This window comes from Hyperoodon ampullatus, assembly GCF_949752795.1.
Source record: "Hyperoodon ampullatus genome assembly, chromosome: 10".
NCBI classification, from domain to species: domain Eukaryota; kingdom Metazoa; phylum Chordata; class Mammalia; order Artiodactyla; family Ziphiidae; genus Hyperoodon; species Hyperoodon ampullatus.
Window position 1 is genome coordinate 82,472,758 of NC_136923.1, and position 12,955 is coordinate 82,485,712.

At 53.2% G+C, this 12,955-nt stretch overlaps 2 protein-coding genes across 2 annotated transcripts; both read right to left on the reverse strand.

Moving 5' to 3' along the window:
- Nucleotides 1-5,658: 5,658 nt before the first annotated feature.
- Nucleotides 5,659-7,310, reverse strand: LY6G5B (lymphocyte antigen 6 family member G5B). Its single transcript, XM_079712896.1, is given in 4 exon segments — nucleotides 5,659-6,688; nucleotides 6,975-7,027; nucleotides 7,029-7,101; nucleotides 7,238-7,310. Coding segments are annotated over 4 exon segments (591 nt in total). The 5' UTR covers nucleotides 7,299-7,310; the 3' UTR covers nucleotides 5,659-6,284.
- Nucleotides 7,311-8,133: 823 nt separating this feature from the next.
- CSNK2B (casein kinase 2 beta) lies at nucleotides 8,134-12,167 on the reverse strand. Its single transcript, XM_079713676.1, has 7 exons — nucleotides 12,059-12,167; nucleotides 11,370-11,452; nucleotides 10,546-10,648; nucleotides 9,876-9,991; nucleotides 9,352-9,427; nucleotides 9,015-9,204; nucleotides 8,134-8,361 (listed from the first exon to the last, which is right to left on the reverse strand). Exons 2-7 carry the CDS (start codon nucleotides 11,439-11,441, stop codon nucleotides 8,271-8,273), a joined length of 648 nt encoding a protein of 215 aa, XP_079569802.1. The 5' UTR covers nucleotides 11,442-11,452; nucleotides 12,059-12,167; the 3' UTR covers nucleotides 8,134-8,270.
- Nucleotides 12,168-12,955: the final 788 nt, after the last annotated feature.

The following is a 12,955-nucleotide window of genomic DNA, read 5'->3' on the forward strand; positions in this document are numbered from 1 at the left end:
GTGGGTGGGCCCAGCAGGCCCCCGGCGGGGGCAGTGGATGGGGCGCCTGGAGCCAGTCCGCGGCCGCTCATTGGTTGCTGTGTGGTCTCCAGAATCCGGGTGTGGGGAGGGATGTTAGCGCCACGGTGCCAAGTTCCGGGGAAGCCGCGTAGTGCTCTGGTTGTCTTGACAGGGCCGGATGCCTGGGTCCCGACGCCGGGCGCGCCCTCCCCAGCCGCCCGGCCAAGAACTGAGCTTGGGCTGGGGGCCGCCCTCGCGTCTTCCAAAAATCTCTGAGGTGCAGCCAGGCGCGGAGAGCGAGCGCACAGCGCCGGAGCCTGTGGGCGCCAGAGATTAGACCCACCGACCTGCAGCTGAGCTGAGGCGGGGCCGGAAAAGTGGGGCGTAGGGAAAGGCTCTGACTTCCCGGAACCCACAGGAGGCACTGGGCTGAGTACGGTCATTAGCGACTCAGGTGTCCTCGCTTTTGGATTTCTTACACGTCTTTCTCATCTTGAAAAATGGTGTCACAATAACCCCCTTTTGCAAGCCTATCCCCCCTCCCTCACCTCACATTCAGTCTCGGTCCAAATCTGTCCAGTCTTTCTTCTAAATGCAGCTCAGATTCATTCACTTCGCGGCTTCCCTCTCTTCTGCTAGACCAGGCCGCCATCTTGTGACTGGGCTCAGGAATAGCTTCCTAAGTGGTTTTCTGGCCTCAGAAATCTTTTACAAACAGAAATTGATCTTGTTACTGCTCTGATGAAACCTCTTGGGTCAGTAGTTTCCATTGCCCAAGTTCTCCCCGGAAGCACTCTGCCGCGTTCCCCGCCCCTCCCTCCTTCATTGTCCGTTGACTTGTCTCCCGTACTAGATGGTGTACGCTGTGAGGGTAGGGACTTTGTGCAATATTGTATCCCCAACAGCTGATGCAGTGATTTAATGAATGTCTGTTGAATTAATATGAAAGAAGTTTCCCCTCTCATTCCCCTGTTGCTGGGTCCTTGTCCCCAAGCCAGTATGTTAGACCCCAGAATGGCCGTGGGTGAGGACACTCTGTCCCTCTGGCTGTTCAGGCACTGATTTCCACCCCCAAAGGATGTTGCCTCTCCCCTTCGTCTTCGCCACCTTCTCTTCCACCAATATAAGGCCAAACTGGAGGCTGGTGGGCAGTCATGCATGTTATGGCAGGCCCTGCAGGTAGCTAGAATCCGCACCCCCCCCAAGCCCTGTACATGGTCCTCTTAATAATGCTGGTCGTGATGAGCTTGGCGTTTGGTAAGTGGCTCTAAGGGGTCAGAAGGGTCTCCTATTCTGCTGGATAGGGAAACCCTGGATAGATGTCTGGGTACATCTGCCAAGGAGATTCAGGTAAACCCAGTCAGGAGGAAAGATGGGAGATGAGGGCTTGGTGGGATAATGCCTGGGGACTGATAATGTACTGATGTTCGCTCTGAGGGAGATTTCTGGTGATTACCCCAGGGCTATCTCACTCAACAGCAGTGACCTGAATGGAGACACTAAAGGGAACCTCGTAGAATCTGAGGGCAATACAGAATAGGGAGGGTTGGGAGAACATGCCAGATGACAGCCTCAGGATCCACAGCGTAGAACAAGGCTGAATCCAGCCTGATAACCTCACTTGGCTGCAAAGCACCATCGACACAGAAACAAGATCCAAAGTGTTTGCTAAGCATCTGCCTTACACCAACTGCTCTGTTGGGTCTGGGGACTCATTAACATGTGGCCTGGGCCTGGGATCAGAGGAGGAGGGAGATGAATATGCATGCAGTTGGGGAGGGCTTTGGTGGACAAAGTTTAATATGAGTCTGTTCAGTGAGAGAACCACCAAACCAAGAATGTGGCCTTGGGTTGCTTGAAGTCTCCTGTCTACACAAAGCTGAGATCCTTCCTGTCCTGTGATGATGCACCCTGATGTTTTCACTTCTGAACATTATAGATTAAGAAAGCATATTCAAAAGAGTCTGGGGGTTGGGTGGGGACAGTGAAACCAAGTCACAGAGGAAGAACTGTCCTAACAGGGCTGCCAAAAGTTGGAATGGGCTGCCTTGGCCTAACCTTTAAAAGTTAGAGGCTTGTAGAGTGCTGGGCACGTTAGCCCCTCAAATATATGAATAAAGGAATGAATGAATGAGTTCATTTCAGGAGGTAAAAGAGCAGAGAATGGAGATTTTTAATGAGAACTAAAGCTTCTGATGTTAGATTAAGCCAGATGGTTCATTAAAGAATTGGTGATTTTATGGTTTTCTGAGATGGGGAGGTAGGAGGGAACAGTGGGATTGGCCAGTCTGGGAATTAGGTGGGTTTGGGGTCAGTGCTTCTCTGTATTCTAGGTGAGTTTGAGCATTATGATCAAGAACCCCTTCATCAGATTCATGCAGCTGCATGGTATTCCACGGCATGGGCATGTCAGAGTTGATTTATCCATCCCCCTACTGATGGACCTTTAGGTTGCTTCTGAGTTTTCACTCTCTCAAGCAGGGCAGCAGTGAACATCCCCGTACATGGGCACAAAGATTTCCCCGCTCTCATATATACAATAGCAGCGAAGATATCCTCTTCTACTTTTTTTAATATAAATTTATTTATATTTTATTTATTTAGTTTCGGCTGTGTTGGGTCTTTGTTGCTGCGCGAGGGCTTTCTCTAGTTGCTGTGAGCGGGGGCTACTGTTCGTTGCTGTGCGCGGGCTTCTCGTTGCAGTGGCTTCTCTTGTTGCGGAGCATGGGCTCTAGGGTGTGCCGGCTTCAATAGTTGTGGCCCGTGGGCTCCAGAGCACAGGCTCAGCAGTTGTGGCGCAGCGCACGGGCTTAGTTGCTCCATGGCATGTGGAATCTTCCTGGAGCAGGGATCGAACCCATGTCCCCTGCATTGGCACGCGGATTCTTAACCACTGTGCCACCAGGGAAGTCCCTCATCTTCTCTTACTTTTGATCCATAAAACAAACGACAAATACCTCCTGTCTGCAATCTGACCTCCAATACATCTCCCAACTTTTTCTTACATGGTCCCGCCTGAAGTGCTGGTTCTCCTCACTTTGCTCCGCAAGTCCCAATTCACCCCATTGCAACTGTCACTGTATCTCGAATGGCTCTTTCCCACCAACCTTCCCTGGGAAACTTCCAGAGTTCATGGCTGGTGACTCCCTGGCCTGTCCAGTTCCAGGAATTGTTGCATTTTGGGGGTCCAGGGCAGGGTGTGGGGGCAGTGATGGCAAGTCCATGTGGGGTGAGGGGATGGGAGGGTTCGGGACTTCACCTGGGAACTCTGTATCACCAACTGCTGCCGTCCCTCCCCAGACAGTGGTTCGGAGATCATGGTGAGTGACTGCCACAGCAAGGAGCAGATAGGTGACTGCTCGTACACCCACGCTTCTCCAGTGCTGGGCTTCTGGATATTCTCTCGATGCTGCTTCCGGAATTTCTGCAATAACCCTCAGAACAGAATAAAATATGGTCCTTAGAACTTCCGTAGAGACCTCTGGAGTAAAAACCTGCCAATTTCCAGCCATCCTCCTGATTTCCACCTGGGGGCAGCCAGAACAATGTCCGGCCCCACCCACCAGCCCTCCCTACCGCCCTCAGCAGCAATTACTGGACCCCAGTCCTACCTGCCTCTTGGTTGACGCCCCTCAACAGCCTTATTCCCACTCTGCCCCTTCCCTAGCCTCCCTCTCCAGAATTCTCTGGAGTTTTCCTTAAAGTCCTCAGTCTGACATCTTTCCTCCTGTCTGTTCCCACCTCAAGGATGCCCCTTTGCTCTGCTTTGCTTCTTTTCCCACCACAGTCCTCTCTTGTCCAAAGTCCCCAGCTGTTCCTCCAAAATATATAGACGTGCAAACTGTTTGATTTGTCTCTCTCTTCTGGTGGATGTGGAGGCTGAGGGAGGTGGTGCTGCCTGAGTGCCCCGTCAGGGGTAGGTAAGTGGCTCCCAGCTCTGCGGAGCTCCGCTCCTGCCCTGCCCCACTGTCTCTGATTCAGCTCTCAACACAAAGACGTGAATAGGAACCGCAAGCCCTCCTATGTCGAAGACCAGAAGGGTAGCGGGCATCCTCAGAAGTGCTGTCAGACCCAGAGCTGGATGGGGACTCGTAGGGAGGTTCATGGGGGTGTGTTGGTCGGAGTGGAGCTGTAAAAGAACCAGTCCCAGGGAGGAGAGGGTGGGGAAGGAGCTCTGTGAAGAGATCCAAGTCCTAGTGGCCTCTCTGATCCTAGGCTCAACTTCCCTTTTCAAGGACCATGGTTAAGTTACTCCTCAGTTTCGGGCCTCGGGTTTCTCATCCTCTGAGGCTGTCTTCCAGTTTGACTTGCTGGAGCTGTGTAAACCTGGGCCTTTGACTTATGCTGAAGTCAGAGGTCATGGGGTAAAGTGGAGTGGCAAGAGAGGGACACAGTGGCTTGTACCTCTCTTTGTATCTCCAACTGCTTCCTGACCTAGAAACAAATGTTGGTTTCTCCCACCAGAGCACAAGCCGTTAAAGGGGCCACAAAAATCTAACATACATGCAAAATGTTGTGTAGGAAGAGTGTATGCTGTGTGATGTCGTTTCTATCAAGCACACAGACAAAATTCAGGACAGTGGCTACCCCTGAATTTTAGAAGGGTCTAGGAGGGTGCATGAAGGCAGCTTTGGGTGCTGATAAAGGCCTTTATGCTAACTCAGGGAGTGGTAACACAGGTGTGTAGTTTACAAAAACCCACCTTCCGGTGCGCAAACATCTGTATGGCCAAAAAGGTTTAAAACTAAATAGACCAAAATCTGTGTGTATGCTTGCCTCTAAGGCATGTCTATTTTTGAGACCATTAGCACACACTGACACACATTCTCTCAATCCTGCGGCACTATCCCTACTTGACAGGTGACCAAAGTTCGGCACAGAGACCAACTTACTCAAGTGGCAGAGGAGCTGGGATTGGGCCTCCCAGCCACAGAGCTGCACTATTTTTCAGAAAAAGGTTTCATAATCCCAGCACTGGGTTGTGAGATTCGGAAGGGCGAACACCCGGCTGTACTCATCTGCAAGTCTTGGTGCTTAATGCTGGGCCTGGCTCAGAGCAGTGTGTCCAGTGTTTACTGAATGTACGGGGAAGGTTCTTTCTGCATGCTTGCAGTTTTTCAAAATATTAAAATGAAAGACCCCACCACTGCAGCCCCACCTGTGTGCTCTCTGTACTCTCCCACCCCCTCCACAGAGGCCCTCACAGAGGGGGTCCTGGGTCCCAGGATCCTGAAAAGAACTGAGAATAGGCAGGAACGCAGGTGCCTCAGCTCCAGGTAGCTCTGAGATGCAGACCTGGGCCCTCTGGTTTGCTCTTGAGTTTTCATGGTTGAGTATTTCCTCCTTTCTTATGTGGAAAAACCTGACATCACCCGGGTTTAACTTTCTAGGTTTTGTAGGGTATGTTTAAGGCTGGCAGGAGTCACAATCCTCATACTTTGATCTCTAGCTGAGCAGAGGGTGGGATGGATGTGGGCTCTTTGCGGCAGGCCATGAGGAACCACAAAGGCCAAGTGGAGTGGGCAGGGCTCTGCAACCCTGTTTGAACCCCACACCCAGTTAACTTTCTTTAACCTGTTTACACCTGCCCACACCTGGGCCTGACCCCATAAATAATGTGACACAGACTTAGCCCAGTTTGTTTATTGTGGAGGGAAACTGGAGAATGCAGAGCAGAGGACAGGTCCTCTCCTCTCCCTGGGATTCTGTGCAAGTGGGTATCAGGACTCAGGGACGTGAAGTGGGGCTGTGGAAGCCAAAGATGGGGACGAGAGATGAGAGAAGGCAGCAGGAGACCAGGTGGGAGTGAGGGTGGCGGAGACAGTGAGGTAGGAACACCAGAGTGCCCAGTCAGGAAATCTGCACAAAGTCCGCCTCTCACCCTTCTTGATGCAAGGTCAGTCTGGCACAAGGTTTTAGAGACAGGTGTAGGAGTGGAAATAGCCAGATTGAGAGGGGATCAGGAAGATGGGGGGTGGGGGGGGATGATCCCACTCAGATGATAGGAAAGGGACGAGGAAACCGCTGTGCCTTTCCCAGGTCAGCCTAGGCAGAATTCACATTTGAGATTATTTTCTAGGTGGACGAAGGGCACTGGGTGCAGCGCCAACTGCTTTTTGGGGAGGAAACTAAACCAAAACCATATAGACGATGGAAGTACAAAGGAAAGGAAGACTGAGAACTCACAGACCAGAAAGTGTGAGTGTTCTGAGAGGGCAGTACATGATGCTGGGGTGTCAGGGGAGAGACGCTGGACCAGAGTGAAATCTGGGAAGGGTAAGACGTCACAGCCTAGCCCAGGGAAGAACCGAAAGTCCTGAATTGTTGAGGAACCAGTATATGCGGCGCAGGTCAGCAATGGACAAACTCAGACTCAGGGGCAGGACAGCCAGGGGGTCCAGGCCTTCAGAAGGCTCCTTCCCAGCATGGAAGCTGGGTAGGGGCAGTGAGAGGTTCAGGGCTTGGTAGAACCACTGGATCTGGGACTCAGACAGGGGCAGGGCCAGGGACCCCTCAGGGGGCTCAGGGAGGGAGCTCTGGAGCTGGGGGCTGTACCAGGAGTTGCAGTAATCATACTGGCAGCACTGGGCGTAGTACCAGCGCTCTGGGGGGTCGGTGGGGTGCTTATCTTGGCACCGGTAAGACTTGTGCTGTCCACAGCCTCGGATTAAGAAGCAAACCTTGGTATCTGGAAGAGAGGGGACAGCTAACAACCACTGCTGCCTCCCATAGTCCCCAAACCTGGCACCCCTTTTACAGACTCTGCGATCCCTCACCCACACCCAATTCCTATCCCAGACTCCTTCAGAAAGGGCCAGAAAAATTAGCTTAACTGGCTCCACAGAAGCCCAGACCCCTCCCCTTCCAGGATCCTCCATCTCCTTAGACCTCAGGCCCCAAGCAGCCTTCATCTACAAGAGGAGACCAAGCCATGGGCTGCCCTACCAGTAGCCCCTTCCTGGGACTGGACTCACTATGACAGATGCTGATCACCATGCATGGGGACGAGCTGCCGATAGTGCACTTCTGAGCCTGAAACGCATCCTATAGTAGGATCTTCTAAGAGGCAGAGGTGGCAGGTCCGGACTTCAGGAACAGGAGCTGGGGAAGTGGAAGACAGGAGGAGTGGCCGTGTTGGCTCACTCCAAGTTCCCTGCCCTGCAGGGAGCCCACTCATCCAGAGCCACCCCCTCCCTGGACTCAGTCACCCCTCCTTCCCTGCCCGTGTCCCACTTACCCTTTCCCACTGTGAAGCCCATCACGACCAGCACACCTACAAACATATGGGCCTTCATCATGGAATTCTGGGGAGGGGAAGTCCCTCAGGGGTACTCTGAAACCCCACCTTCAGGCTCAGTGCTCTTGAGCCTGAACTGCAGGGTGGTTTTGACAGGCAGAGCCTGGGCAGGAGCTACCGCAGGTACAGAGCTATATTCCTGACTGGGGGAAAAAAGCTATTAACTTGGCAAGAGGGATGTGTCCTAACCCACCAGGTCTGGTTCCTGAATGTGGGAGCAGTAGCCCAGACAGGGGCAGTACCTGGGCCCCAATCCAGCAGTCTACCTTTGTCCTGTGTGCCTTTCAAGGGTCCATGGATGTTTCCTTCTCTGGTACCATCTGCTATCCTTCCCACACAATAGGGTCAGTCCCTATTGTTCTGGGAGAAACCTTAGCCAGGAACCCAGTGACCCCATCCTTCTGAAGTGAGCATGTCTCAGCTCCCCAGCAGGGGGCAGGCAGACACCACAAAACAGCGATTCCAGACCCTGCCCCTCCTCTCCCCACCCCTTACAGATCTGTTTATCTGGGGACCAATTTCCCTGTAAAACCCAAACTCAGTGTTGTTGATTACATTCCCTAGAGTATAAACAGACAACCATAGGTGGCCCAAAAGGAATAAATATTTCTCTAGTCTTTGAAATTTGATTTTTGAGTCTTTTGTGATCTTTGCACATCCCCACACCCAATTCTAGGACTCCACTTTACTACTAAAAACATCACCCAAATCCACTGGGCAAAAATCTGTGCTGGATTTCAAGCTGAGGAGGGTAGGCGGGGCCAGGAGAGCTCCTGGGGTCCAGCACACCATTACCCTCCCTTCCCCAACCCCAAGTACCAGCAAATCAGCCCACGGCCTTTTCTTCCACTTTATTTCATATTCCCACCACAATAATGACTCCTTTAATTTAAACTAAAAACCATAGAGGGTTCCTGAAAGGGTGGCAGCAAAGGAATGAAAGTGTCGAGGACTGGGGACAGGTGGGGTGGAATCAGCGAATCGTCTTGACTGGACTCTTGAAGTTGCTGGCCGCTTGGAGCTGCAGCTGGTAGGCCATCGGATGGATCTTGAAACCGTAGAGCCTGGGTCAGGGCAGAGGTCAGAGAGGCAGCAGCGTGAGCCCCATCCTGGCCCTGCCTGTGGCCAGCATTCCTGCCTCCCCACCCCAGCTCCTTCATGGGCCTGCTCAGTACTGAAGGGCAGTGGTTCCCAAACTTCTTCTCTCAAGAATATGTGGAAATTTATTTTAAATATCCATTAAAACTCAAATTCTAGGACGTACACGTGTGTTCACACGCACAAGCACACACATCAGTACTTGTTTCAATATAAAGCTGAACTTTCCTTCTCTACACAAGAGTAAAAATGATACTCCAGGAAGATAAACCACACTTGAACCGTGGCTCTGAGGATTTCCTGGCAGAAGGTTGAACACCCAAGATGGCAACAAGGATAGCTACTGTTTAAATGTTGCTTCAAGTGACAAACATTATTTTAAGCGATTCATACATTTAAAAACACACTGTCAGGCATGTCACTATCCCCACTTCATGGATAACGGAACTGAGGCATAGGTGATCACACAACTTTCCCAAGGTCACTCAGCAGGGAAAAGCCCTGGCTTTGGGAGAAGTAGGTCTCAAGAACGGACCATGCCCTGTCCTTGTCTTCCCTTCTTTCTGGGGGATCCCGGCCCTTTCCTTTGACCCTTGGTGACTCTGTCCCTGCTCCCCACCTGGGCACAAACTGGTTGGCGGGCCTCTTGGGCCGGTACTCAGGGTGCACCATGAAGAGCATGTGAGGGAAACCGGTGCCGAAGTAGGCGCCATCCGTGTGGTGGTGCCTCGATGACTTGGGTGTGTACACGTCCATGCACTTGGGGCAGTAGAGCTTCACCATGGCCTCACCTGGGATGTCCGAAAGGCCTGGGAGACAGCCAGACTCAGCAGGCCAGGTAACCCAAGCCTGCCCAACCTCCCTCCTGGACTCAGGCCCCAACTTGCTGAGCCCCAACTCCTTCCCAGTGGACCTGCCATTTTATGTGGCCCTGCTTTCCCTTTTCCAACACTCACCGATGGGAAGCATTGGCTGGTTCTCACAGTACACACGGGGACAGTAGCCAAAGTCTCCCTGCTGGTACTTTTCCAACTGCAGCGGATAAAATGGAAGGGGTTGCTGGATAGGTATGAAGAGAAGAGGCAACCCCCTCCTCAGCCCAACCCACATCACTCTGGCCCCAACTCCTCCTGCCTCTCGCTGTCCAGAGGCCCCTTTTGTGGCTCAGATGGGCCCTCAAGACTCCTCTGCTTCCCTCCCTCCAGTCAGGCAGGCTGCAGACCATCAGAGCCATCCGCTGCTTATTCTCTGAGGAAGAGGCAGTCTACAACTTCCTGCCCAAGGTCACATCCCCCTCCCTGAAAACACCCCCTTTAGCACACCCTCAATCAGGTTTGAATCCCTAAGCCTAGGTTCTGGGTTTTTTTCCCCTCTTCTCAGCTAGATTCCTTGACAAGGTTGAAACAAGTGACTTCTTGCTGCAGGAAACTGTTTCCCTTGTTGCCTCTGAAGGAGCCAAGTGGGAGTGGAGAGGCCTCACCATCTGGGCGATGCCACGGTTGGTGAGGATATAGCGGGCGTGGATCAATCCATAGAGCATTTCAGCTGCCTGCTCAATCAGGTCACTCTGGTTGGGGTTGTCTTCCAGCTCCTCATCTGAAACATGGCCCCAACCAAATGCAACCACTTGTCTTACAGCTATGTTAGGTGCCCTGCCCACCCCCAGGGGCTGCTGGCTACTCAGTTAGGCCAGCACCCAACTCTGAGCCTCACCCCACCCACGGCCTGGGCATTTGACCCAGAAACCTGGGCCTCTGACCCTTCCACCAACCCAAGGCAGCTCTGCCCTCTTTCCATCCCTCTCAGTCTCTGCTCCCTTCTCTCCCTCGATACATAAATGTAAAGATGTCTCCACAGAAGATAAAACTCTAGCCTGGAAGGTGCAAGGCAGGGAAAAGAAGCAGAAAGTAAGACTCATGGAAAAACGGGCATTATGGAATAGCGCTAAGTTAACAGGATCAGAGTATGGGAACGAGCGGTGTAAGTCACAGAACTAAGCAAGAGTGAGGGAGGGAATCAAAATGAAGTAGAGAACTTTGGGGTAAGGGGGTCAGAGAACCCAAAGGAAATTTAGATATTCAAGCAGGTAGAACAGGATTTGAAAAGCACAAAAAGCACACACACACAAAACAACCCTGAGGGTGTCTCACCAGGCTCCAGGTCCAAGATCATGTCTAAAGCTTGTCGATAGTGAGGCACCTGCTCATTGAGTCCAGTGAGATTGAATTTGTCCTGGATATAATCTTCATCCACCTGTCAGGACATGAAGTCAAAAGGAAACCCATAGCAGAACCCTCAGCTTTGACCTGGGCAAGATGCTCGAACTGGTGCCTTATCCTCAACACAACTGCTTCCGTTCCCTTTGTTCCGCACTCCCAACTCAGTAGAAGTACTTGAGTCTCTCTCCCCAGCTTGCATATACCGCCCACCCATAAAAACTTCGGGTTTTCCTTTCCAAGGACAAACAGGTACAGCAATCCCCGTCTTAGAGAGACACTCCTTTCATGATCCTTGTCCCTATTCCTGCTTCCCATCTCAGTTTTGGCCTCTCCTTAGGGCCAGCTGGCTCTCTGAGGAAGGTGGAGGCTCAACAGCTTGGATTCTGAAGGCAGTTACAATCCCTTATGTTAACACACAGCTTTGCATGTTACAGAACATTTTAGTAGGAACTATTTTAATTCTAACAGCCACAAAAAATAGGTACTACCAGTACCACTGTGGTAATAAAAAAGAAAATGCACAGGTTGACATGTCCAACGTTATACTGCTGGAGAATGGCAGGGCTGACTTGGGGCCCCAGTCTTGCCCCTTCACCACAAGTTAGTGAGGGAGTTACTAAGGGGACTCTTCCTTGACGAGAAAGAGTTTTTATGTAAGCCTGTGAAAGAAGCGTGTGGAAGCTGAATATATGGGAGAACATTTTATTTGGCCAGATTATATGTGGAGATGGGTAGGGGGTTTGAGAAGAACTCACTTCACAGAAGAATTCATTGCCACGAAGCCCACAGAACCAGGAAATCCAGGACACCTCCTCTGAGCTGCTCATCTTCACGTCAGCTAGAGAAAGAGGAGTGTAAGGCTAAGCTCTACCTCCCTGCCTCTGATATCCTCCCTCCTTCCACACTTTGCCCTCCAACCATGGAAGAACTTGGGGCCACCCTTTCTTAAAGGATCCGAACATGGAGCACGTCTGTCTAGCTCCTCTAATTCACATCTCGGCCCCTTTTCTCTGAGACTAGATAAATTCTTTGGGGTCCCACCACTTGTGAGAAACCGACAGGTCTTGACCTACCAGTCCTACCCACATCCCTGACGCTCCTGAAGGCCAGGCCCCTCTCCCCTCCGTGTCAACTCCGGCAGGGCCCGCGGCTCGGGCTCCCTACCCCCGCAAGTCTCCGCGTGTTCCCAGCCCCATTCCCAAGGGTTCCGAAGTTTATCCTTTCCAAGCAAGAGCCGAGCCCCTCCTTTTCTCATGGCCTGCGGGTGGCCCTCAGGTCCCTTTCATGGGAGTCCCCACATCCCGCCTCCACTCTTTTGGCCACCTCTCCCTCCCTCGGTGCCGGACCAGGTCACTTCCTTCCCCACCCCCATAACAAGGCGGGGAGACCCCTTGTGCCGCGCCCAGGGACAGGGGACACGGCGCGGGGACGACCCCAGACTCACCGACTGGACGGGGACTGGGACCGGGGGACGGGGGGGGAAGGGGAGTTTCTGCTTCCAAGGAACCGCGGGGACCGCTGCAACGCAGGGCGCGGACCCGACCGCGGTAGGCGAAGTGGGGTGGGGGGGGAGTGGAAATTGGGGAGGGTGGGGAAGAGGGCAACGCGCAAGTGCTTAGCGTCGGGAGCCGCGGTGGACGCCGGGAAATGGAGTCCCCGGTGGGGAGAAACTGGCGAAACTAGGGAACGTCGAACTACGAATCCCAGGATGACCCGCGCAAGACCCTGGTGTCGCGAGGCCCCTGTGGGAGACGCTCGGGGGCGGGGCGCAGCAAGGGGCTGCGAGGCTCCACCGGAAGCGGAAAATCAGTATCGCGTTCTGGGCCAGGGAGCCTGGGAGGTATACTCGTGTGATTCCAGGGACCGTGGGGTCGAGAAGGGCGGGGAGAGGAACAAGGCTGCCGGGGTCGTTTCCTGCCGCACCCCTCACACAGCGAGCCTCAGGCCCCGGCGCGGCTCCGCTTCCCAGGGCATTGACCTCATCCGCTCCAGCCAGCCTGGTCCTTATCGCCTGTCGAGCTCCTTGCCCGATTCAGCCCGCCAAGGAGAACCCCGAAGGGGCCCATGCTTCACCCCGGGGTTTGGGCTCCGGAGGCGGGAGGTGAGGCTGGGTTCCGTGCTGAGGGACCTGGGTAGGGTGTACTGGGCTGAACTGAACGGCGACAGAACCAGGACGGCCCCGTGCGCTAACCTGAGGTGGTGCCAGCCATTCTGCTGCCTGTTCCCTTGCACTTCTGCATTTCCTCTTAGGGCTTGAACGGGGCTGCTGCAGGCGCTAAGTGTGACCTTCGAACCCTCGTCAGAGTAATGGTCAGGGGCTGTGAGACGTTATTTCTTCTCA

Bases quoted from the DNA above. Each gene is read 5' to 3' on its own strand.
- CSNK2B (XM_079713676.1), bottom strand. From the start codon at position 11,441: ATGAGCAGCTCAGAGGAGGTGTCCTGGATTTCCTGGTTCTGTGGGCTT. The intron at 9,428-9,875 runs GTGAGGCCTCTC...TATCCGCTGCAG, and splicing joins ACCGTGGCATCGCCCAGATG to TTGGAAAAGTACCAGCAGGG. The intron at 9,205-9,351 runs GTGAGTGTTGGA...GCTGTCTCCCAG, and splicing joins CCAGCCAATGCTTCCCATCG to GCCTTTCGGACATCCCAGGT.